The 24,091-nt window shown below is 40.6% G+C and overlaps 4 protein-coding genes and 1 long non-coding RNA gene across 7 annotated transcripts in view; 4 read left to right on the top strand and 1 right to left on the bottom strand.

Moving 5' to 3' along the window:
* The window catches only part of tbc1d32 (TBC1 domain family, member 32), an 89,122-nt gene extending 78,283 nt beyond the window's left edge, over positions 1-10,839 (bottom strand). For 2 of the 3 annotated variants that reach the window (XM_084001294.1, XM_084001293.1), the window contains exons 1-10: positions 9,455-9,605; positions 9,156-9,227; positions 8,439-8,564; positions 6,934-7,012; positions 5,835-5,938; positions 5,671-5,732; positions 5,438-5,588; positions 4,654-4,713; positions 2,699-2,798; positions 211-348 (exon numbers count right to left, since the gene is read on the bottom strand). In XM_084001294.1, coding sequence (XP_083857420.1) covers positions 211-348; positions 2,699-2,798; positions 4,654-4,713; positions 5,438-5,588; positions 5,671-5,732; positions 5,835-5,938; positions 6,934-7,012; positions 8,439-8,564; positions 9,156-9,227; positions 9,455-9,598 — 1,036 coding nt within the window. In that variant the 5' untranslated portion in view covers positions 9,599-9,605. Of the gene's footprint in view, positions 1-210; positions 349-2,698; positions 2,799-4,653; positions 4,714-5,437; positions 5,589-5,670; positions 5,733-5,834; positions 5,939-6,933; positions 7,013-8,438; positions 8,565-9,155; positions 9,228-9,454; positions 9,633-9,887; positions 10,053-10,157 lie in introns of those variants that run through there. The other variant, XM_084001295.1, reaches the window with a different exon arrangement.
* LOC311007918 overlaps positions 1-24,091 on the top strand; it is a 62,230-nt gene that overhangs the window by 24,788 nt on the left and 13,351 nt on the right. The window lies entirely within an intron of this gene.
* hsdl1 (hydroxysteroid dehydrogenase like 1) lies at positions 11,011-16,106 on the top strand. Its single transcript, XM_084001328.1, has 5 exons — positions 11,011-12,328; positions 12,992-13,437; positions 13,742-13,825; positions 14,467-14,616; positions 14,738-16,106. The coding sequence occupies exons 1-5, from the start codon at positions 12,109-12,111 to the stop codon at positions 14,807-14,809; spliced, it is 972 nt and encodes a 323-aa protein (XP_083857454.1). The 5' UTR covers positions 11,011-12,108; the 3' UTR covers positions 14,810-16,106.
* On the top strand, positions 17,095-20,300 carry gja11 (gap junction protein, alpha 11; the record flags this gene model as incomplete). Its single annotated transcript, XM_084000115.1, has 4 exons — positions 17,095-17,502; positions 18,314-18,466; positions 18,640-18,825; positions 19,689-20,300. Exons 2-4 carry the CDS (start codon positions 18,338-18,340, stop codon positions 20,298-20,300), a joined length of 927 nt encoding a protein of 308 aa, XP_083856241.1. The 5' UTR covers positions 17,095-17,502; positions 18,314-18,337.
* Positions 21,649-23,637, top strand: gja13.1 (gap junction protein alpha 13.1). Its single transcript, XM_084001330.1, has 2 exons — positions 21,649-21,733; positions 22,347-23,637. Exon 2 carries the CDS (start codon positions 22,374-22,376, stop codon positions 23,232-23,234), a length of 861 nt encoding a protein of 286 aa, XP_083857456.1. The 5' UTR covers positions 21,649-21,733; positions 22,347-22,373; the 3' UTR covers positions 23,235-23,637.

The following is a 24,091-nucleotide window of genomic DNA, read 5'->3' on the forward strand; positions in this document are numbered from 1 at the left end:
GAGTGGTATCATGCTCAAGCTGATCGGACACATTCTTATGTGATATTATCTGTAAAGATTGAAAGGCTGCTATTCATCCCCTTAACCACAAGTCTTCCATTTAAACTTCTTTGGCTCCGTGTTACATAAGACTGAATCAACTGGAATGATAAACCACACACACGCAGTGGCGGATGTTATATAAGAGTGTATAAAGAACTATTTTCGCACCTTTGCGTTTCCTCACTTTGATGGGAAAGAGTTTTCTCCCGTTGGTGTAGATGAGGAGTTTTCCCAGGATGCACAGGGAGTGGACAAAAAAGGCATATTCAAGCTCCTTCCCTGAGTAGACGCTCCTTTGACCTGAAACTGAAAATAGGAACAGAGAATAAAAATGAAATTACACATAAAGCATCTAGATTTCTTTTCAGTTTCCATGTGGTTGACTGTTTGAGGGAGCAGAGCTGAGAAAAAAACAGATGAAAGTAACAGGAATCCATGTTTGTGACTTTGATCAGCTATCATGCACATAACATTAAAAAAAATATTAAATCAAGGACTTAAGGTGTTTGTAAAGTGTGTAAAAATGACTCTGCAACATCCTAATATGCTAATTACCTCCTATAAAACTACAATGAATGCCCTTGTTGTGATGTTGTGGTGCACAAACAGCTTCAGTGACAGGAGACTGACAGGTTGGGGGGAAAAAAAAGTGTGTGGTAACCTTGCAGTGCACAGCTCAAACAACTCTTTTGTAAAGAGTGTGTATCAGTTGTGAGGGGTTTGGTGTGTGTGTGTGGCGTATCTCTGCTCATCCAAGACAAAGTCAAAATGTTGAGTCTCCAGGAGCCGGCTGTCTCACAGGAGATAACACCCCAAGACCGACACGACACCCCCTCCAAACACACACACACACAGCCCATCCGGTGCTGCATTCACCCTCGTTTTAATGAACTTTCACACTTTAATGTGCAACAACACGCTGCTGGTGATTATTACTCTGAATATTCATTTTTGCTAAATTAGATTAAATACTGTAAAGAAACAAACAACAGACCATCACTGGGTGAAGAGGTTTGTGATAAACTGTTTCTAGGTACTGCAGTGAATGTAATAATAACATACAGTTTGTCATTGTTATTCTAAACAGGTGTAGTGAGGCAGCGCTCGACCTCGGGAGCAGAAACACAACAAAATAATCTTTAACTCAAAAGTTTCATTCACCAGCCACATCTCACTGCCTGACTCAGCAAATCAACTCCCTCCTATAGAGCCGCAGTTCAGTTGTACTTTATTATTTTCACCGAGTTCAACTTCCAAACAAAAGTTCAGAACATTCGGTGTTGCTCACAAAAAAACACATTTAGTGCCTCTTTCAGATCTAACAGATGAGCTCAACACATTTCCTTCCTCATAAAATATTCGCAAAAATTCAATATTTCACTCCTTCCTGTTTCTAAACCTTTGCAAAAATATGTTTTTGAATGTGCTTCATTGCATCATTTCGAAGTACAGTAACTGAACTTATAAGTAACTATAACTTAAATATATTCTGTATTTTCACCTTTTGAGGCAGAAACTTTTGAGTTGGTGCCCTGACTAATGTAATTATACATGAAGCATCTGGATTTTATTCCAGTTTCCATGTGGTTGATTGTTGGAGGGAACAGAGCTGAGAAAAAAACGAGATGAAAGTTGTTGTTTTTTTTATGGATCTTTGTGTCTAATTACAAACTTTTGATGAACTTTTGAAATTTTGATGCATTAACAATCAGCTAGCATGCACATAACATTCACTTTAGGTGTTTGTAAAGTCTGTAAAATTGATTCTGCAACATCCTAATATGCTATTTACCACCTATAAAACTACACTGAATGCTCTTGTTGTGATGCTGTGGTGCACAAACAGCTTCAGTGAAAGGAGACTGACAGGTTGGAAAAAGAAATGTGACTAATGTTGACCCACCTGTTGCTACAACCAGAAAATGAGACGAGCAGCAGTAGATATGAAACATTGATTAAATATGTATGTGACGCTTGTGAAATAATAATATCTACTGTATAACTTGACTTTTACACCCTATTAAAATGAACACACCACAGTGCTGCTGTGTTTTCTACCTCTTTAAAACGTTTGATACGTGATTCATTAGCATCCAAACAACAGAAGCAGCCGAACCCAGTTCTAACTTTTTGTTTTGTTTACAGTCTGTGCCTCGACTGTATAGCGAAAGACTTTGAGCACATTCACTTATAATACTTGTAGAGACGCTCCATCTTGTCTGATTCACCCACAGCTTAATCATGTAGTCACATCTTCCATTAAGAGTCCATTTTTGTATTTCTCTGAACTGTTTTAATATCTGCTTTGTTTTTTTTTTGTTTCTTCTTTCTGCTGATTTTCTCTGCACGACTCTGTTTTAATGACTGCAGGAGCAACGTGCGCACTTTTTCACAGACTGAATAAATGATGACGGCAAAGTCTAGTAGGTCCTAATACATTTAACACCCAGAGGCCTCAAATGAAGCATTACTTTCTCATTAAGCTTTTTTAAAGAGTTGTTCGGCACAACATTTTTTTCTTTTTTGAGTGTTGCAGCATTACTGCAGATGTGCTGATGTTTACCACACACAGAGTTAGTGATTAGTGTTCAGATGTGCTTGATGGAGTTCATAAACCTGTTGAGGAAATCATGTGTTTATGGACCGTTTTCCTTACCGCTGCTCTGCTGCTCCGCTGACTGGAGATCAGCCATCTCGCTCGTGAAGCGTTCACAGGATTCGCTGTAGTGGATACACTGCTGCAGAGCTGCCACGACCTGAAAACAAACAGATAAAAAAGAAATAAAGGGATGAAAATGATGCATGGTGGTGGTTGGTACAGAGATTGAAAAGGGTCGACACACAATGGAGCCAATGACTGCAAGTCTACAAGATGGACACTTTCGAACACAGGTGGAACTTTTACTCTGTATTTGGATGACTGATGGAGGAATATGGGTTATTATAAGATTGTTGTGTTTCTCTATGATTTATATTATACTGTTATAATTCCCCTTGGTACAAATATCTATTTTCCATGTGATTTACTTTATGGTATTTCTATTGCATTTTATTTACTTGTGTTTTAATTCATAGGGTCCTATGTCAGTGAATGTTTTGTTTTCTGGAAAAATGAAAATATCTTTTTTTTTTTCTTTTTCTTTATATTTTTTGGGCTTTTTCGCCTTTAAAGGAATAGTTCACCAAAAAATGAAATTCACCCTAATGTTGATGAATACTCCAGAGTAGTTTTTTATTCCTCAAAGTCTGGAGGGGCGTTCAAAACTTTATATGAGAGTAATAGGGCCCGACACAAAAACGTCCATAAAACTACAAAAACCATTTAATATTCCTCCACACTGCTCGTCCAAATGACGTCATTCCAGGTAAACTCTGGATTATATCCCTTCAGGACACTTGGATTACAGCGACCGAGCGGTGTGGAGGAATATTTCAAGGTTTTTGTTGTAGTTTTATGGACCTGTTTGTGTCGGCAGGATGCACGTGTGAATTGCGTGAATGCGAGAGCGTGCCCCGAGGCAAATTCAATATAGGACTGTTTAGGCTGTAAAAATGTTCATTTTTGGTGAACTATTCCTTTTACCGATAGTATAGTCGAGAGAGAGACAGGAAATGGGAGGCAGAGAGAGAGAGGGGGAATGACACGCAGCAAAGGGCCACCCGAGTCGGGACTTGACACAGCCTCTGCACATGGGGCCCCTGCTCCACCAACCGAGCCAAACGATGCCCCAGAAAGATCAAAATATCTAAGTAAAAAAAAAAAAGAAAGAAAATGATGCATGTGGTTTTTGGTTGAAGCGAGTTGACTGAAGTTACAGCTGCTGCTCCGCTCAGTCGAATTTAGATGCTGCTGTGAACAGGCCAGAAACAACAGGCTCACTGAGGATTTCGGTCGATGCGACCTGCTCTTATCGAGCCTCTTAATCAAGACTTTTACGATCGCTCTGCAGAAAGTTTGAGCTGTGATTCCACACTAATCCTCTCCAAAGTCAGCGTCAGAGTTGAGAGGGAGGTTTTAGGATTACACAATCAATTCTTAAATGCCAAACTACTTAGTCGACCATTGTGCACCCTTTTTTCTCAAAGACTCCTGCATTGACCTGCGCCTCTTTGTGCCAGTCGGTGCAGGAGTGTGAGTTATGCATGGTGTGCAGTTTTAGTGAATTTAGAAAATCCACAAATACATGGGTACGGATATGAATTTCATAGCGTGCATGGGTTAAATACAGCTATCTGGTTTTATTATGAATATACAGTATATCCTGAGAAAGAAGAGTTCAGCTGCTCTCTGAGGCCCAAGGATGGAACCAGGAATGTAAAAAAGGAAGAACATTTCCAGCTGGAAAGAAACTACCATCCTTCTCAAACAGCAGCTGCCCTGCAAGCATGAATACATTTGCTCTATTTTTTCCTTCCTTTCCCTTGTTCATGCACAGTTTTATGTTTTTAAAGCTACACGGCGCCTTGGGTCCCGGCTCCTACAGGGGGATGCAGGTTACTGAAAATACTCCCGACGCTCATTTACTCAGGTTTGCTTCTTCCCAGGGCCACAGCTCTCAGAAGTGCAAAACGTGTTAGTGTGAGATATTGATTATTGTGTGAAACACTCACCAGAGACTTGTATTTTCTCTCCAGGAGTCTTAGAACAACAGTCCGACTGTAGTATCCGTGCTGAGATACGAAGAGGTCGACCCATCAAGACAGAAACACAGATTGCAATGTGAGTAAGAGAGAAAGAGATAAAGACCTTATTGAGACAAACATAAAAAACATTTGTCTGGACATAAATGAATTCTCAGGGTTCCCACTCTTTTCTTGAAATCATTTTCCAGGACTTTTTCAGCTGCTACACTCTGACAGACATGTTATCTCACCATACACCAATACATCCCCGGTCCCATTCATGCTTTGGAGAAGTCTTTTTGACAACAGCTGTACCTTTTTTTCTTCTTTTTTTTTTATGTGACCTGCACATTCACCATGCTATGAGATAATAACGGAACGTTATGAGACAGAGTTGTTTTCGAGGCAAATGCAGAGAGTGTTTGCCGAAAAACATCAGCGGCTTTGCACAAATTTACCTTGAAAGCAACTCAGTCTCATAACGTTCTGTTATTATCCCATAGCGTGGTGAATGTGCAGGTCACAACTTGTCCACCAGAGCGTTTTGGAGTTGTTGGATTGTGTATTTGATGAGTTTGATGAGGGAAACCAAGAAATCCCATTAGCCTCCGTAGCGTAGCTCTGAGCAGCTCACGGCTCTGTTCGCCGTTCTAAAATTAGCTTGCACTGACAATTAAAAGTAACGAACCTACTGCTATGACTATAGGGATTATGGCAATGGGCCAATTTGCTAAAATGTTGAACTATCCCTTTAAGCTGCAATACAACGCACCATCCACTTGTTAAACCAGGCAGCTTTGATATCCAATAAGGCCAGTAGGTGAATTGGTTCCAGTGCTTTCTCTGTCCCAGTAGAGGTGGAGCCATGGTCGTGATGGAGGGACAAGAGGGAGAAGGTGCTCTCTATAACTTCCTCCATGTACCTGCAAGAAGGGTGGAAACAAATGAAAAGAAAGTTTGTGGACAAAAAAATATGTTCAAAACATTCCCCACACGACGACTCACTTCTCTGCATGACGGATCCAAAACGTCGTCACCTCCTTCTGGAAGTCATTCATCAGTCGAATCTGAGCCGAGATAATGGAAAAAGAAAGTTATAATGCGTCTGTGTGGTGATTGATGGTGATGTTGTGTATATATGTGCTGCTGCGAGAGACGAGACTCTGCACCTGTTTGAGCAGACGGATGATCTCAGGTCTGTTTATGTCGATGGTAGCCGAGCCCGCTGGGAAGCTCAGCTTGTGAGACAGGAAACTTGTCTCCACACTTTTAGCTGAAAAGGGTAAAAAAAATATACTTATTACAAAGATGATATGGGGTGTTCATATATTCAGTGCAGCGTAGACAATAAATGTACAGTGCAGATATCATTCCTGAAACCTTGAGCTAGTCACTCCGTATAGAAGCTGTCGACATTGAAGCCTATGAATTATTAATTCAGTAAACAATAATTCCAGTGATTCCTGCTGTCAGCGAGCTCTGTGTATTCAGGGCTGGAGGCAGACAGCTGAGAAGTGCCTGCCTGTGTAGATAAGTGAAGATACGAGCTGTTGAGGATTTCTTTCTGTCCGATTTGATTCTTGTCAAACATTCACTTCCAGATCGGTAGGAGCCAAATCAAAAAAAAAAAAAAAAACGCAGGAAAGAAGGAAATTAAATACTAAAAATCCTACAATTTTTATTCCTCTGATAAGTACAGATCTGACATGCCGAGGGTGTAGTAGAGAACCAGGATCTCGTCTCTAACGTGTTCTTATAACCCAATCCATCTGTGCTCTTCCTGGAGGGATGTGTCAGCACTGATAAGTCAACCTTCACACACAGAGTCGTCTGATTGGTTTAATTCTAAAATATTCTTATTGCTACCTATTGCTCCATCTGCACCCTGTTGCAATAGGAAACCTGTCTCCACTCTCTCTAGCAAACCCTGAAAGATACATTTCCTTCTCCTTCCTCTCCACCACGCTGTGATGGTGGTGCATGATTTACTGAACCATTTCTCTCCAACTATATGTGATATGCTTTATTCAATACATATCAGGCCAAGTATTGATTACATTAACATTACACTTTCCTTGAGCACCAGCATGAAAGTGGGAAAGTGTTTTTCTTCTTTTTCTGCAACTGAAGAAAAAAAAAAAAAAAGAGACCTGACTATTTGAAATGTATTTTTTTTAAATCAATAAACACACTACCTTGGTCAATTCAAACATTAAAGTGATGCACATGCATTTTATAACAAAGCGATGTCCACTCAGAGCGGCCTACCCAAGCTGGTGTAGATCTCTCTTGTCACGTTCATGGGAGCGGAGGAGAAACTTTTAGCAAAGAACAGCAGGACGTGATCCTGAGGGAGGTGAGGAGCAGAGGCACAAGTTATGAGAATACACACAGTCATTGAGAAAAAAGTTGTTTTTGTTTTTTTGTAAATACATCACATTGTTCAAGCTGCAGGGCAATACAAAACATGCCAGAAAAAAGAAAATGTATGCCTGCACACACGTACTAGTTGCCAGAAAAGAATTTCTATTTCGCACAACGTTTCGTGCGGCAGGACCTGCATTGAGACTATTGGACATAAATTAAAAGCCTGATGTATAATATTCTCACACATGCAGCAAGGAAGAACAACTTCTTGTCCCGAATAAGTGACACACCTCCCACTAAATCAAGCTGACCTGTCTGCTTCATTCTTCAGAGGGACAGTTTATGGACATTTGGACACCATATCTCCACTTTTCCAACTCTACAGTGGCTTCAGTGCTTTCGAGTGTTGTCCTTGGCCTTTGGCTCTTGCTCATAAGACTGTACTTGCAACCTTGTTATTTGAGACTCTAGGGGAGGTTGATGTCGGCTGTTTCCTATTCATTGAACTGGTGAGGTGTATGTGTCTAGACCTGGGATGTCAAACGTGAGGCCCGTGGGCCAAAACCGGCCCGCCAGAGGGTGCAATCCGGCCCGTGGGATGAATTTGTCAAGTGTGAATATTATATTAGACAGAAGAGGCATGATATAATATATATAATATAATCGCAGATATTTGTCTCAAGAAATTTCATGTTGTTCATGATATTTTTTGTAAAAGGATAATTCATTGACTGTAAATATCTTCAGTATGTAATTTACGCATGTTAAATCACACTCCTGCACTTGGTCAGATGACCGACGCCTGTAGGCACCAGTGTTAGGCACTTTACATTGTATGCACTTTTATATGTACTGTACTTAGGTGACTGTCGGCCTATCCATGGGGGCAAGTCGTCCTTTTTTATTCTACTGTCTCTATTTATTGTATTTATTTACTTTATTGTTTTATTCTAGGTTTTAACTCAACTGTCTTATTGTCCTAAGTGTTCCTGTTTGAGCTCTTGCAAATCATTTTCCAATGCAGTCTTTTTTCTGCAAATGGCAAATAAACTGACTCTGACTTGTTTGCACTAAAACAAAGGGAAAAGTTTAGAGTTTTCGTTAGGTTATTATTTTTTTATTTTACTGGTCTGGCCCACATGAGATCAAATTGCTCTGAATGTGGCCCCTGAACTAAAATGAGTTCGACACCCCTGGTCTGGACCAACGTTGTACTGAGTGTTTTTTCCGTCTTGTTGCTGTGGTATTATGTTAATGTGAAAAAAAGGAAAGCTGAATAAACATATTTGAGGAAAAAAAAAGTAAAAACCTGACATTTTTCATAGAAATGACTAGAATCGGGTATTTAGAAGTGGCTGAAATGTGAGTTTGCTGGACGCTGGTTTGCTTGTGTTACTGGGACTCACACTGAGGTCTGGGTCGGGCTCGGTCAGAGCGGCACAGAGCTTCCTGCGCAGGCTGCTCCAGCTCTCACAGCTCAGCACATCCGACGGAGGGGCACAGCAGAGGACCTGCAGAGCCTCCCAGCGCACCTACGCACAGAATAAAAATAGTTCACCTGCCTGCCGCCTCCTGACCCTTTTAAACAAAGAGACGTCTGCTTGCAGCGCCGGCCCTCGTCCATAGTTGCATGTCCATTTCATCCAGTTTCATCTTGTTCCCACAGGTTAGATTTGTTCAGTTAGCTCTGGTGCGGTCTCCTTCATATTTAGCTGACAATCTAGATACACGACGAGTCTTCAAGCAAGTACGACACAGTCACAGATTTGCCGTTTTTTGTGAGTTCACCTACAGGAGTCGACACATTTCTTTGATCTTTGTGGAAAAACAAAGCTCAAAGTCTTTTCTGTGCTGCACTCAGCGGAGTCTCTGGTCCTTTGGGTGACATATTCCTTTGATCTCTATGAAAACAGTAAGTTACCCACTCCCAGCAAACACTGCTGCTGCGGCAGCTTCTACGTCGACTTTGAAAACGACATATCAAATATGTTATTCTCACTACTGATTGGTTAGAGCAAAACGCAACAGAATAACCCCAGCTGCTAACACAAGTGAAGTGACAGAATGCATGAGACAGGAACAAGCACAAGGACAAATCAGAACTTTTAACTTGGAGGTTGTACCTCTTTGGGTCTGCTGGAGTCAAGCTTTTCAGCCAAGACCTGTAGCTGTTCTTGTCTGATGAATGCGTAGCTCTGCAAAGGGAGATGCAACAAATAAAATTATGATTCATAAATTCAAAAAAATCTCATACTGCTTGATAGCAGGCCGCCAACGGTTTCAGAGGTCACTGGGTGGATCTACAGTAGGTACTATAAACTTTCTCCTAAAATAACGGACATTTTTATATGGGTCACCAATAATGTCTAAGAGGTAATAAACAAATAAAGTGATAGTGTTTAATGACGGCTGTATCTCTGACCTGATTGAAGCTGGAGTCGCTGTCAGAGCAGTTGTCCGTGTACTGGCTGTTGGACTGACTGTGCTGCTTCTCTCTGTGCATCTCCTCCTTCCTCATCTGGTCCTCCTCAAATTTGTTGATCAAAGACTCCACGACAATGATCATGGAGTTTTTCAAGGTCTGCATCATCTGTTGGTACCTGTGTCAGAAAAACAGAAAATATATCACTGTATTATCGATGTCATTTTGTGTTTATGTTCATTCTAATACATAAATGGACATTTAAATTGCCAAAAACAATCACACAGAGAGAATCTAGAGAACTTAAACCACACATATCGTATAAAATGTAATGATTATATGGGAATATGACCAAAAAAAAGTAAGAATGTCATGAAGATTTGGAGAAAACATGGCAAACAAAGCTCAAAAACTTTTCTTATGCTTCACTCACTCAGCTGAGTCTCTGGTCATTCGGGTGACAGCGTGGATCAGGGTGTCGTGACCTGAGCCAATGGCATGTTGTCCATCTCCTCTGGTCAAGCTCTTGATTTCCTCCTCCACCACCGTCCCCAGAGAGCTCTCCACATACTGACGGAGGTACTTGACAAACTCATAACTATAAGAAGAGCAGTGACAGAGTGAGGCCTATTGTATGTTCAGTAAACACATACTGTACCTACAGAGACAGAGGAAAGTCTAAACCTGAGTTCGACTGCCTTACTTGTGAAAATTATTGTCGGTCTCCTCCAGGTGAAGAAGGATCTCTTCAGCACATTCGGTCGACGGCGCGCCAGAGATCCTGTCATTGATGCTTCTCAGGAGCTGCTTGAGCAAGGACTGCAGTTCAGCCTCGTCTTCGGCTGACAGCTGAGACATCTCTGCAGCCGGTCCTTGAGATGGAACAGGACAGAGTAATTGGCTTTCGAGGGAGGTGAGGTGGGCAATTCCCTGTGAAGCGCAGGTTCACATATAACTCAGGTTCAGGAGGGAGGATGTGCTGCTTGACTTTGACTTTAGTGCCATCACTAGAAATTACTATTCATTTTTTCTACATCTTATGGAGTAGCTTGTGAAATGATAGATGATAAAAGAAGAACACATTGTGCTCTACAAAACACATTATGAGAATTGAGTGTGAAATCTCATTTATCTTTATCTATGTTCATCATCACTGGGGAACAAAATGTTCTGTCTGCAAGAGGACTTTTCATCTGTCTTCAATCTAGATCAAAATCAAATCTAAATCAAGGATAGGTGGATATGTTGACAACAAAGGTGTTTTTGTTTCATTTTACATGACATTTGTGATAGTGTTGGTCTGGAGACCAGTCTTAAGACCATTCAAGGTCTTGGTCTTGTCTCTGAATTGACTACATTTTTACAAGTCACGGGTTGAGCTGGACTCTGAACCAGTCATGACTACAGTCACTTTGGTTGATGTTATGTAATTCAATAAATTTAAGATAATTAAAACCGTTCTACAAAAGTATATATGCTTATGTAACCATCTGTAAACTTTGTTGCACCAGTGTCAAACATGGGAGAGACAAACGTAGCAAGTTATACAGTATGTTGCTGTGTTCTTCTAATTTTCTTTCAATCAAATATAGTGTAAGTTTTAGACAAAATTACCTTTTCTTTGTAGCTGAGGAATAATGTAAATATCAAGCCACACAATTATTATCAGTACTGGTACTGAATATAGTAATGGTCTTGACTACAACATTAATTTGTGGTAGTAATGTGCTGTATTTTAAATGGTAAACACAGTTGATTCCATGTAATATCCAGTTGAAGTCAGAAATGTCGTCCTCTGTGCTCACACTCAAGATCAATATGTGATCAACAATGTTTTTTACAAAGACAAAGACTAATGTTTTCCCTGGCTAACCTTACCTCGGCTAAATGCTCCAGTGTAGCATAGCTAGCTAGCTATCTCTAGCCGAAATTCAGCCAACACCGCCGGGGACTGAAACCCAAACACCTCGCCGAAGCACAAAAACAACGTAAACAGAAATATCCCGCATGCAGGACGCTGTAAATCACATTGTCACCTTGTTTTTTTGGGTGAACTGAACGCTTTTTTTCATCCAGGTAGCATCCTGCTTCACAGACAGTTCCGTCTCTATGGAAACGACGATTTAGCGTTGACTGCTTTGCATTGTGGGAAGTCTTTAAAAAACACACACGCTGCCTTTGTTGGCGTTGGAAATATGGCATTCAGGTATGAGATATACACAGTAAGAGCTATAAATAGTCAAACATGACAAGAATATGAATATCCCTGGAGATTATTATGATATTTCGAAGCAGAATCAACTCTAACCAGCGACAATATTTATATCTAAAGTTGACTCGAAAATGCGAGTCTCCTCGGGCGGTTTTTCTCATGGGGTTCTGAACGCATCACGGCTGACGTACGCCGTGACGTGACTCAATGTTTTGCTGCTTTCGCCGGCTGCTGCTCGTACAGGTGCCAACTCTGTCTGCTTAAAAACTGTCAAATATCATCTATTTAACCTTAAACGTAGTATGTAGAAACGGCGTAGTGTTTTATTGACATATTCGCACGTCTGGCTTTCTCGTCAACGTTACCTTTTAAAAAATATAACGTTGTATCTCTACTGGAAAAAGGAAAGCTTTAGCTAGCGAACTAGCAACAGCATCCAACGATGGCGGCGGTTGACAGCTTTCAGTTTTTGTACAACGAAGTTTCTCGGTCATGCGGTTCTTATTTCGAGACCCTGGCCCTCGTCGGTGCGCTGTACACGGCCAGCAGGGCGGTGATGGTGCTGAGAGACTGCTGCACGTTGGTCCGGGTGCATTTCCTGCCAAGGATGATCCCGTGTAAGAAGCTGACCCAGAGATATGGTGACTGGGCTGTCATTTATGGTAAGGATGAGGCAGCAAGGTGATTAACATTACAGCAGAATCAATGAACTCTCATGTGTTAATTTAAATGCTGTAAATGTATAGATCTGTCTGTGACATGTGGATGTGACATAGAGCTAGGGCAGGGGTACAGTAGTTTTCAGAGCTCAGTGGATAAGACAAGGAAAAGAGGAACTGTATGGATCTGTTTTGTTTCTGTTCTCTTTTTTTTCATAAATTTAAAGATAGTAAAGATTGACAGATTAACCTCTAAACAGAGTAGACATCCTAATTTTTGTTCACCTGCCTGAAAATAATCCACCCAAAGTCTTGAGTATATTCATACATTTTTTTCTTTCCTAATTAGTCATTTTGTTCTCTTTTTTTCCACTGTAAAGCTACCTTGGGGTTTTTGAAAGGTGCTATAAAAATTGAAGTTATTATTATTATAAACATTTGGTATGAAAAGTGATGTTTTGAGTGGGAACAAGTATGGACCAGTTCAGTTCCAATAGTTGTTTACATTTAAAGAGTCTGAATGAAAATGCTCTGGCTTGATGTTTAATCCCTTTGCAGTCGACCAATCAACTAGTGATAACTGAGAGTTATTACCTCAGTAATATCATATTGCCACTTCTTCGTGGCATGATTGTCATCCATATATATTATCCTCTCTCCTGTCAGGAGCATCAGAGCCCGTGGCCAGAGCGTATGCAGAGGAGCTGGCCAGACACGGCATCAGCATTATCTTTGTCACTCAGGACCACACGTCAGTCAGAGACACCGCTGCGTCGCTGTCCCAGAGCTACGGAGTGGAGACTGTTGTTGTCCTCGCCGACTTCTCTCTGGACCAGGCAGCCAGCAAGCCCATTAAAGAAGCCATGAGGGGTAAAGACATCGGCTTCCTGGTGAACTGTGTGGACGGGTCCCTCACTCAGCCCCAGAGCCTGATAGAAATGCCTGAGGAGAACCTGTTGGACTCGGTCAATAAAAACGTTGCCGTCGCCACTCTGATGGCTCGACTGGTGCTGCCGGGGATGGTGGATCGCTGCCGAGGCGCTGTGGTCAACATATCATCGGGTGCCTGCTGCAGACCTCTGCCTGGAAGAGTGACACTGACGGCCTCCACTGTGAGATTAAACACTATTTATATCAACCTCTTATGCATACACACACAAGAAACATACTGAGAGCTGCTTGTGACAGCAGAGGGTTTGATATGTTATAGGATGAGATACAAATTTATGAATAAATTTGATCATAATGTCTATAAATACAAGTATCTCATCAAAACAACCTGAGTGAACCACTTCTCAGTAAAATCTTAGCCAACATCGAACTGCATCTTCTCTTCTTTTTCTGTCTACTAAGTAAAAACAAAGACATTTTTCTGTCCAGGCAATGACGAGTCCCTTTCTTCTCCTGACTTTTCAGGGCTACCTGGACCATTTCTCAAGAGCCCTTCACCTTGAGTACAGCGGCAGAGGGATCTTCGTTCAAAGTCTGATTCCTTTCCAGGTGAGGAACCTGGAAAGATATCTGTTTGTTCACAAAGCTTTTGTCTAATTCGATTGTTTCGAACCAGACAACATCTAATATTTGAAAACTTGGGCTCTTTTGGCTGCATAAAAAAAACGTTTGTAAAAGTATTTGTATATCAAAAAGTTATTTTTGGTTCACTCACATAATTCCCTGTTATTCATACTATCAATACACCAACTGTGTGATGTGGTGTTGATGATACTGTGAGAACAAATTCGTTTGTTTTTTAACTGTGAAATTAAAGGGACCATTCACCTAAAATCGATAATACACCAATTTTCTACTCACCGCCATGCCAAGGAAGGGTTCAGAGAACTTTCAGAGTTATCAAAATGCCTTTGGAGTTCCAGGGGATGTTTCATAGTGTGTGTTTTGGACGATTCAAAAGTGAACTCTATCTGCCGTCATTATATGAAAATCCGTTGCCAGTCGGGATCCCCCCCCTGGAACTCCAAAAGCGTTTTGATAACTCTGAAAGTTCTCCGAACCCTTCCTTGGCATGACGGTGAGTAGAAAATTGGTGAAATATCGATTCTGGGTGGAGTATCCCTTTAAATATTTAAGTGTCAGTTCTTGTTATATAACATGTGTGTATGTGTGTGTGTGTGTGTGTCCAGATTGCCTCAAGGGAGCAGCCATCAACATCTGCATCGACATCTCAGTGTGAAGGCTGGTTTGTGCCGAAGCCAGATGTTTATGCTCGCCACGCCATCTCCACCCTGGGCGTCTCTAACAGGACCACCGGCTACTGGCCTCATACACTGCAGGTCAGTACTACGGTCCAATTACGTCAAGATTTAAAATTTCCACAGTTCTTCCATCCTTCGTTAAATCAGCTTGTTAACGATCTGTTTCCCTCGGCTGTGTTTTCGCTCTCCGTCCTCACAGTACGGACTGATGAGGTGTGTTCCCGAGTGGGTCTGGGTTCTCGGATCACGCGTCATCGTCAGCTCAGGCTAACAGCTGACCACTCCTCCTCACAAAGTCTTAACCTGGTAACTAGATCTTCTTGTTACAGGAGTCATATGTAGAGGTTTATTTAAGTTTCTTGTGAGATTAGTTGAGAGTGAAGCTGCTTGAAGGAGTTATCGGAATTCTCTCCTATTGATTTGGTATCAAGTTTCTCGGTCGTTTGCGGTGGGATTTTGGAAATGATGAGTGAAAATAAAAACACACACATTACTCCTGTCGTACTGGGATGCAATCTTAAATCAAAGTCTTAAATTCACCATAGAAACCAAGAAAATAAACACCTTCAGTGTGCAGATACATGAGGCCGGAAACTGGGTGTGACTTGAGTTCAGGTTGTAAACTTTGATTTACTTATCGTCCTGATTTCCACCAGTGCCAGATGGTTATTGGAGCATTATACTTTATACTCTGACACAGTTAAGGTGAGTGCCAGGATTTTTATAGCATGAGCCTAAGTTACAGTACAGTATGTTTCAACCCAGTGAAGTATTAGATAAGACATTATTTAATCTTCTGAACAATTGATTTCCTTGTATTGCACATTGAAACACTGAAGTTGGAGCCTCTCCAGAAATGTTACAAAAATAAAAAGAGAGAGAAAGTGGGAAGAAGGCAATAATAAAGCAAAATGGTAACTGACACAAACACATCAGTATGGATTTAGGCCAAAATGAGTAATGTGTTATAAATGGGATGCACTGTGTTTTACCAGCACTGACTCACTACAAACATTTTGTGCCCAAAAACCAAACCCAGTATCATTTTACAGCAAACAGCACATATCTTTGATCCAATATCATCAGATTTGAGTGTTATTTTGCACAGCACAAACCCAATGAAAATGGAAAAGGCCACATTTTTAATACACACACACTGGATTGTGACCAAAAGAAAGTACAAACCAGAATATATTCTTCCAATGTAAATATGTCTTAAGCTTATTTGGCTTCCTGGTCTGATCAAACCTATGGCTCAGATAAACCGAGACGTGCCTACAGGGTGTTATGCATTCTTCAAAAAAAAAGAAAGAGTGTGATCTTGAATGAAGAGTGACAGCTTTAGTTGAATGTGCTCAGGATAGAGGAGTGACTTTAAAATGCAATTAAGTTTGAGGGTGTGATGTTTTATTTTGTTGAGAAATTTTATTTAAAATACATTCAGTATGTGTAACTGAAGTACTGGAACAGACGTCTGTATATTGTGGATATTGTGCATAAGTGTAAGTGTTGATGTAAATATATTGTGTCATTGTGTGACAGCATTAGACCAATAAAGTCTTCTTTCATTCCCGTATTATTACCATCCTGTGTCGTGTTTATTCTAATGAGTACACTGTGACTTCATGTGTGTTTTCCTCATGGTCAAAGTATCAGAGTCATTTTATCTGACTGGTTGCTGCTTGGTTTCCAGTCTATGATCAGAGATGTTGACTCGGATCTACGTGCTGAAGGACACACATGCTGTTTTTTTTTTTTTTTTTGTTAACAATTTTTTATTCATTTTTCATATCAACATATAACAAAAAAATGGAAATCAGTATAATAAAATAAAATAAGAACATACAGACAATTCAAGTATATTTCCTGTTGGCAAACAAAATAGCCCTACTATTGATTGTATGTTCCAAACAAACAAAACAACAGCAACAAAAAAAAGAAAGCACACACACACACACACACACACACACAAAAAAAGAGGCAAAATATAAATACACACATATACTGTCACACATATACACACAAACACACACTCGTCATATAAAAAAAGAAAGAGAAAAAGAAAAGAAAAGAAAAAAGAGGAATTACGACAACAAACAAAACGAAAAAACAAACACATGCTGTTTTTCACTTAAAAGTATCAGGTTGGTGTAAATCATTGACGCCCATGACGAGACGCTGACATCGTGCACGCTGCCACTGTTTTCTCCCTGTGACCCCGGGGGATCGACCAGGTCAGAAACTGTATGTTAACCTGGTCAACACATGTGGTGCTGAGTCAACATGGGGCTGCTGCCTCTGGAACCAGAAATCACAATGTTTGTGCTCTGACTTGATGAAAACATTTAAATGAATAGCTGACAGACAAAATATAGAAAGCTTCGGAGTGGTCACTCAATGGACCTTCTAGTTTTCTTCAGTTATATAGAATAAACAAATAAAGTTCTTGAATCGAATTGAATTGAATTGAATTGATAAAGTGAAATAAAGTCTCTTTGGCATAGAAATGAAGATATATTGTTGATAATGGTAGAGGACAACGCAGCAACACTTTTTCTACCAGTAGAGTTGAGATTTGGTTCACAACCTTTTCAAAAAACTCATCTGCGTTTGTTTCTCTGCTCATGTTCCTGTCCTTTTTCAACGGATGAAATGTGTTTTGAAATGAAATGACTCATGTGTGATCAGTGAATGGCCTGAATTTCAATCAAGGCTCTCGCGCCTCATCTCGAAATAAACTCTAAAGAGCAGTGTTGTTCTTCAGAGCTGTGGGTTCGCTGTTTTTTCGCTGTTGGGACTGGAGGTTCATTGTTGTGCTGAGGAGGATGGTGTCCTTCAAGATAAGACAAGGAGGACAGCTTCCTCTTCTACTTCTTCTCTCCTCCTTCACTCTTCCTTGTCAGCGTCCTCCGGAGGCATCGCTCTCTTCATTCACCCGTTTTTCTCAGTGGGTTTGTTCAAACGGTGAGTTGATTTAAAAAAAACTATTCTCTAATAATCTGATTTGGCCTTTGACTCAAACTTGAAGTGATGTTGAACATTTATGGATTTGTGTTGGAATATTTTTGTGTTGCACCAAGTTATGCAGGTTCTGTGTTTAAGATCGATATGGCTGCCATTTTCAGTTTGTGTACATCAGAGTGAATTTATACAACTACGAGAAGCTGAGACACTGAGGTTACGTACGTAGAAGAAAAACTTCAATGATATTAAAGCAAATGCTTATAGTCCTGTAAATCTTCAAGCGAAATAAAACAACTTTAAGCATAAAAAATAAATGTGGAATAAACTTTTAAAAATAACTTTATCGCTAATTCAAAACCAAAGCTGGCGGTACAGTATAAACCTGGCAGCCTTACAGTATCTACTCAGGCAGGTCAATCTGTATTTGCACGAGTGGTTGAGCTCAATGTCTCACATTCTTTGAATTAGGATTTGCAATGGTTGGTATTAACCAAGGTTAGGGTCTTGGTTTTCCAGCAGATAAGTATGTTTTGGTGACTAGAAATCAGCGGCCATGGCTTCTATCAGCAAAGGCACAAGAATGCAAGAAGTGATAAAAGCTTGGCCTCGGGAGAGGGTCTGCCTGTTCTGACTTTTACTACTACAAAACCACTTATGTGTCACCTTTTTGCTGCAAAATGACAAATAACAGAGCCAATGACGGGGTGTTTCTGTGGATGTATACTTCACTAATGAGTGGAATAGTCTTATCAGACTTCACTATGGTTTGCTGCATGATTGGGTGATTTGTTTTATGCATCTCTTTACTCAGAAAGCAGGACAACTGGCGACTGAAATGGGCGAATGGGATCTGCTGGGCCGCCTGCTGGATAAAGTGCAGAGCCACTCCACGGTGATCGGCAAAGTCTGGCTCACTGTGCTGTTTGTCTTCCGCATCCTGGTCCTGCGCACTGGTGCTGAGAAGGTACGATGGCCAATGGAGAACAGGGCACAAATCTGTTGTTCATAAAGAGGCCTAACAGCTGAAACAATATCAACAGGGCTCTCACTGTACCCATAAACCTGCTCTACACCTTTAACTTCCTCAAGTTCTGAACCACCTCTTCCATTATCTCTCTCTTGTCTCTTCTCGTCTAGGTTTGGGGCGATGAGCAATCTGACTTTGTGTGCAACACTCAGCAGCCCGGCTGTGAGAACGTCTGCTACGATCAGGCCTTTCCCATCTCCCATGTTCGATTTTGGGTTCTCCAGATCATCGCTGTCACGACTCCAAAGCTGCTTTATCTTGGTCACGTCCTTCATGTGATCCACATTGAGAAGAAGGTGTGTCACCGGTGTAGTATTATTATGGGTCAGGCCAGGTGGTTTCCAATGATCTTGTTAGGATCTTTCTGGTTATGGTTACCGTTTTATTGCTCCCATCCTCAATGTTTGACACACCTCCATAAAACATAACATATTGTAGAATTTGGCACTGGATTGATAGTAAAGTGGAGAGCATTACTTAGTTGTACTAAGAGCTAGCGATTATCAAAATCTTAAAGGTTGAATGGAGAATGCGTATTAAAAGCTCTATTTTTTCAAAAATAATACGTCCACAGTGCGTTTAGAGGGGTACAGAATAAAAGTATTGCTTTTCCAGAAACAATTATATGTTGTCTGAATTAATTAAGACAATCAGTGGATCAATGGATTATCATATGTTATGTTGTGTGTTATTTGTGTAGTCTAACTTATTTTAAGCCACTATTGCATGGTCTCATCAACCGTTCCTTTTATGTAGCTCTTTCCTGATAAACAACCAATACCAAAGTAAAAGCTACACTGTTGATGACACGACAGTAGAGCATCAAGCAGCTAAATATATTATTTTTGCAGGAGTTAAAACTGACTAAAGCTAAGCGAAAAGGAAATGTTTGCTGTTAGCTGGCCTTGTATCTTCTTGTCTGTCAGTTTGTGTTGCTGTTCTCAATGGCCTCCTACAAGAGACATTAGATTGATAAAGTTTCTTTGACAAGGGCAGTGTGATATGAGGCTCAAGTGGCTAAAAGCACAACTTCTGGTGTCACTTCAAGACACAATAAGTGAATAGTGTTCAGACATATTTCTGTAAAGTGTGAGGAAGTCTTTTTCTTTAAGGTTGCTGGGACATTTCTAATTCTGTCTCCATGTTCTCCCAACTCAAGATGAAGGAGAGGATGAAGAAGCAGGCCGAGCTGCAAGACCAGGCCAGTCTGTTCCTAACCAAGGCCTTCAAAGTCCCCAAGTACACCAAGAGCAGTGGCAAGATCAGCATCCGTGGCCGCCTCCTTCGCAGTTACGTCCTCCATCTGGTGGCCAAGATAATCCTGGAGGTTGTGTTCATCGTGGGTCAGTATTTTCTGTACGGCTTCACCCTGGAGACGCGTCACCTCTGCAGACGCTTCCCCTGCCCTCACCAGGTGGACTGCTTCATCTCCAGGCCGACGGAGAAGTCCATCATCATCTGGTTCATGCTGGTGTCGGCGTGCGTCTCCCTCTTCCTCAGCGTGGTCGAGCTGTGCTATCTGTGTGTGAAGGCGGTGAAGGAGTGCATGGCGAGGAGGCAGGACTACACCGTGACCCCGGTGACGCCGCCGTTCTTGGAGAGGAAAGCTTTTAGGAGTCGGCCCGAGGTCAGACAGAACTGTACCAACCAGGAGCTGGAGCTGCAACAAGGCCAAAAGCTGGGGTCCAACGGGGTCAAGGGCGGGGTCATCAACACGGTCGGTAAGAGCGCACCACCGCCCGAGAACAGCGTGGGGGAGGTCCACATCTGAAGCGTGGAGTTCTGTGATAGTGGTTGTAGCTTGTTCCATTATTTGTGTGTTTTGGCTTTAGGAATGCGAGAGGTGTGTGTGTGCAGGGAAAAAGCCAGCTTCTGTAAACAGAGCTCAGTCACATGTAAAAAAAAAAAAAAAAAAAAAAGTTGCTTAAAATGACTTTAAATGGATTCAAGTGACATAATAAAAAAAACATTACGAAATAGTGTAGATTCGATATTTGTACTTCGTGGGAATGATTCAAGATGATGTAACGTTACAATTTTGCTTAAATAAATTCAGAATCTGATTGTGATGTGTGTGTGTTTTTTCATTTTACATTTTCTGATTTTTCCTGCAGTAATACACCAGGTTCATTCTCTTGTGGTGTAACTTACAGTGCATTTGAGAGTAGCCTTACCTTTCCAAATGTCTGCAGTTTTTTGGTTTTTTTTTTTTAATTGGGCCATTAATCTTTCACACTGTGCACAGAGCAACAGTTGCTATAATGTATACAACGCAATTAGTTCATAGTGTGCTGGGAGTATAACTTTTAATGCAATTTTGAGCTGTGCTACTGGTAATGGGCCACTGCAAATATATGAGCCTGCAGAACTCCTATTTCAAAATGTTTTGCTTCATCAGCTAAAAACAATTGTTGTTGATAGTGTGAGAAAAAGTTTTCACAAGTAGAACAAACATAATTACCAGTACTATTATTTTTTAATACTTACTTTAACACTTTAAAAACAGTTTTTTTTTTTTTTACATAACTGTGTTCTGTTGACTAAAGAAGTAGTGCAATGTGTATTTACAATAAACCTTGCCCTTGAAATGTCTCAAACCTTGAGCAGATGAAGTTCTGTTATATTCTTCACAGTTTGTGGTTTTGTATTTTTGGATGTTGATCCCCATTCTGAAGATACTGGCTGTAAATGATCTACTGTGAGCTAATGACAATGTACTTGATTAGTGGCTATCAGCATTTTCTTTTGGCCCATTATTATTATTATTATATAACTAAGTTGATGGATAATACATTTTTTGATGATGTAACATGTTGCACTAACCTGAAACTACTGATTTTAATTAATGTAAAACAGTGCTAACAAAATGCTTCAGTACTTTAAATTAAATGTATTCTTAGCACTTGCTTTATTTTTTCCTGTTTTAATGATTCACACACCTTTTCCGTTTATTTTCAAAAACCTAAACCCCGAGCTGGACCTCAGCCACACCTGTCAATTATTACACTCCTGCCCGCTTGTTCTCATCTTTCCCAATCTTTTCTGCTGCTGACTGGCACAACGTGACACTACGACAGATGTGTGTTGCACAACGCGATCCTTCATCAGTCCAAAGCTGTCCTCTCCTCACCCACAACTCCAAGGTCCAACTTCAGTTAGTGATCTACCCTACTGGGAGACAGTCCTTTCTTTCCAGCTCAGCAGGTAAGATGCAGCAAGCTCTGTTCTCTGATGCAGATTCTTGATCATTTGATAAATTAAGGAAAATAATCTTCAGTGATTGTCAATATTGGTAGAGGACATTATACTGAATGAATTACAATATCTAGATTTATTTCTTTATGTAGCCTTTACAGCTTTATGTAAAGACATTGATTCTGTTTTTTTTCTGGATGTTTAGTGTATTTAAAGTACAAATCATTTTAGCTGTGTTATACAGAATATTGTTGCTCCACTTTTCTTTATTTTTATACCAGCCTCATTCTACTGACTTTCTACTTATTACATTATAATGATGCTTGCTGAGTTTTCTCCTCTTCTGTTCAAAATTGTAATTATTACTTTAGAAAAATAACTAGCCCAAGGTCCAGTAGGCTTTGATGTCTTATTTCATCTTGTGTTCAAAAACAGAAAAAATATATATCCAGGCCTACATTTAACAGAACAATGAGTTTTTTCTCTCCAACAGTAGCACATTGATTAAATCTTAAGTTGTGGTTAATGTTTAAGGTAATACGGTGTGGAATGGGCCATTAACTACAAAATGAGGATTTTGTCCTGTGTGTTAACCTGGGTTATTTCTGTCTTTTCATCACAGATCAGTGACTGAACATTACTTCTCAAAATGGGAGACTGGGGATTCCTGTCAACCTTACTGGACAAGGTCCAGTCCCACTCCACAGTCATTGGGAAAATCTGGATGAGCGTCCTCTTCCTCTTCAGGATCATGGTTTTGGGTGCAGGTGCTGAGAGCGTCTGGGGCGACGAGCAGTCGGGGTTCACATGTAACACACAACAACCTGGTTGTGAGAACGTCTGCTACGACTGGACCTTCCCCATCTCGCACATCCGCTTCTGGGTCCTCCAGATCATCTTTGTCTCCACGCCGACGCTGGTCTACCTGGGCCATGCCATGCACGTCATTCACAAGGAGTCAAAGCTGAGGGAGAAGCTGTCGAGCCCTGGTGGCAGCCAGCTGCTTAAAAGGCCCAAGTACACAGATGAAAACGGGAAGGTGAAGATCAAGGGGAACCTGCTGGGGAGCTACCTGACTCAGCTCATTGTTAAGATCATCATCGAAGGAGCCTTCATAATTGGACAGTACTACCTGTATGGCTTCGTCATGGTCCCCATGTTCCCCTGCTCTAAGAAGCCCTGTCCCTTCACTGTGGAGTGCTACATGTCCAGACCAACAGAGAAGACCATCTTCATTATCTTCATGCTGGTAGTGGCCTGCGTCTCTCTGCTCCTGAACTTCATCGAGGTCTTCTACCTGCTCTGCACCAGGATCAGATGCGGAAACAAAAATCGCTCTCACAAAATCACCTCAGCAGAGAACCCAGCCAGCCTGTCAAGTCCCCGGTGGCCAACTTCAGAAGACACACTCAGGCAGAACAAGATGAACTTGGAGATGGAGAGCAATCACAGTGTCGGAGGAAGTCTGGACGGTGCCAAGGAGGAGAAACGACTTCTGAGTGGTCATTAAAGAACCAACACAGATTTCTCTGTTGTAAGAATGTATTGTCTTGTTTTGTCTGAAGTTTTGAAGAACTTTGTCACTGTGTGAAAGGAGAAGTTTGCATAAATTAATAATATTAAAGAGCCATATCGTTGGAATTTTACATTTTCTACTTTTTAAATGGGAATCTAATAATGGAAAGTGTGCAATACTGATGGTGTATTTATCCGAGTGGGCAGAGCCTTGTCTGTTGTATGTGTCCTTTAAGTTATTGTCATGTCCATTATCTATGACTTCAAATGATTTTCTTATTGAATGTTAATGATGACATTGGTGATGATCATGGTGAAGAGTCTGTTTCTATTGATGAAGTAGAAACATTTTTGTACACTGCACTGTTTTTAATAAACAATTTAAGTTTGAAAAAAAATATTGTTTCATCCGTTTTTTAATACTAGTAGACACTTTTACACTTTTGACTTCCAAGTCAAACAATATTTAGAGGGTGTGATTTACACTTTTATAGTAGGGCTGCAACCTTCCATACTGATTGTCTTCTATATAAAATGATTGATCATTTATTCTACAAAAGGGCACAGATTTTCAGTCACAACTTCCAAAAATCAAAGGTGGTGTTTTCGACAATCTATCAAAAATACATTTTAAAAATATTCTAAAATATTGAGTTTACTGTAATAAAAGAATAAGAAAAACGGTACTATGCTCACATCTTAGGACCTGAGATCTGTGACTTTGTTTCTGAATTTGGCTCAAAAAACACTTCAATGGTTAATCGATAATCAAATCAGTCAGTCGCTGATTAATTTTATGGTAATCATGTAATCTATTGATTATATAAGAGTATATGCTTGCTATACTTATCA

Source organism: Trachurus trachurus (assembly GCF_905171665.1).
Source record: "Trachurus trachurus genome assembly, chromosome: 24".
In the NCBI taxonomy this organism is placed as follows: Eukaryota; Metazoa; Chordata; class Actinopteri; order Carangiformes; family Carangidae; genus Trachurus; species Trachurus trachurus.

Bases quoted from the DNA above. Each gene is read 5' to 3' on its own strand.
- hsdl1 (XM_084001328.1), top strand. From the start codon at position 12,109: ATGGCGGCGGTTGACAGCTTTCAGTTTTTGTACAACGAAGTTTCTCGG. The intron at 12,329-12,991 runs GTAAGGATGAGG...CTCTCCTGTCAG, and splicing joins TGACTGGGCTGTCATTTATG to GAGCATCAGAGCCCGTGGCC. The intron at 14,617-14,737 runs GTCAGTACTACG...CCGTCCTCACAG, and splicing joins ACTGGCCTCATACACTGCAG to TACGGACTGATGAGGTGTGT.
- gja13.1 (XM_084001330.1), top strand. From the start codon at position 22,374: ATGGGAGACTGGGGATTCCTGTCAACCTTACTGGACAAGGTCCAGTCC.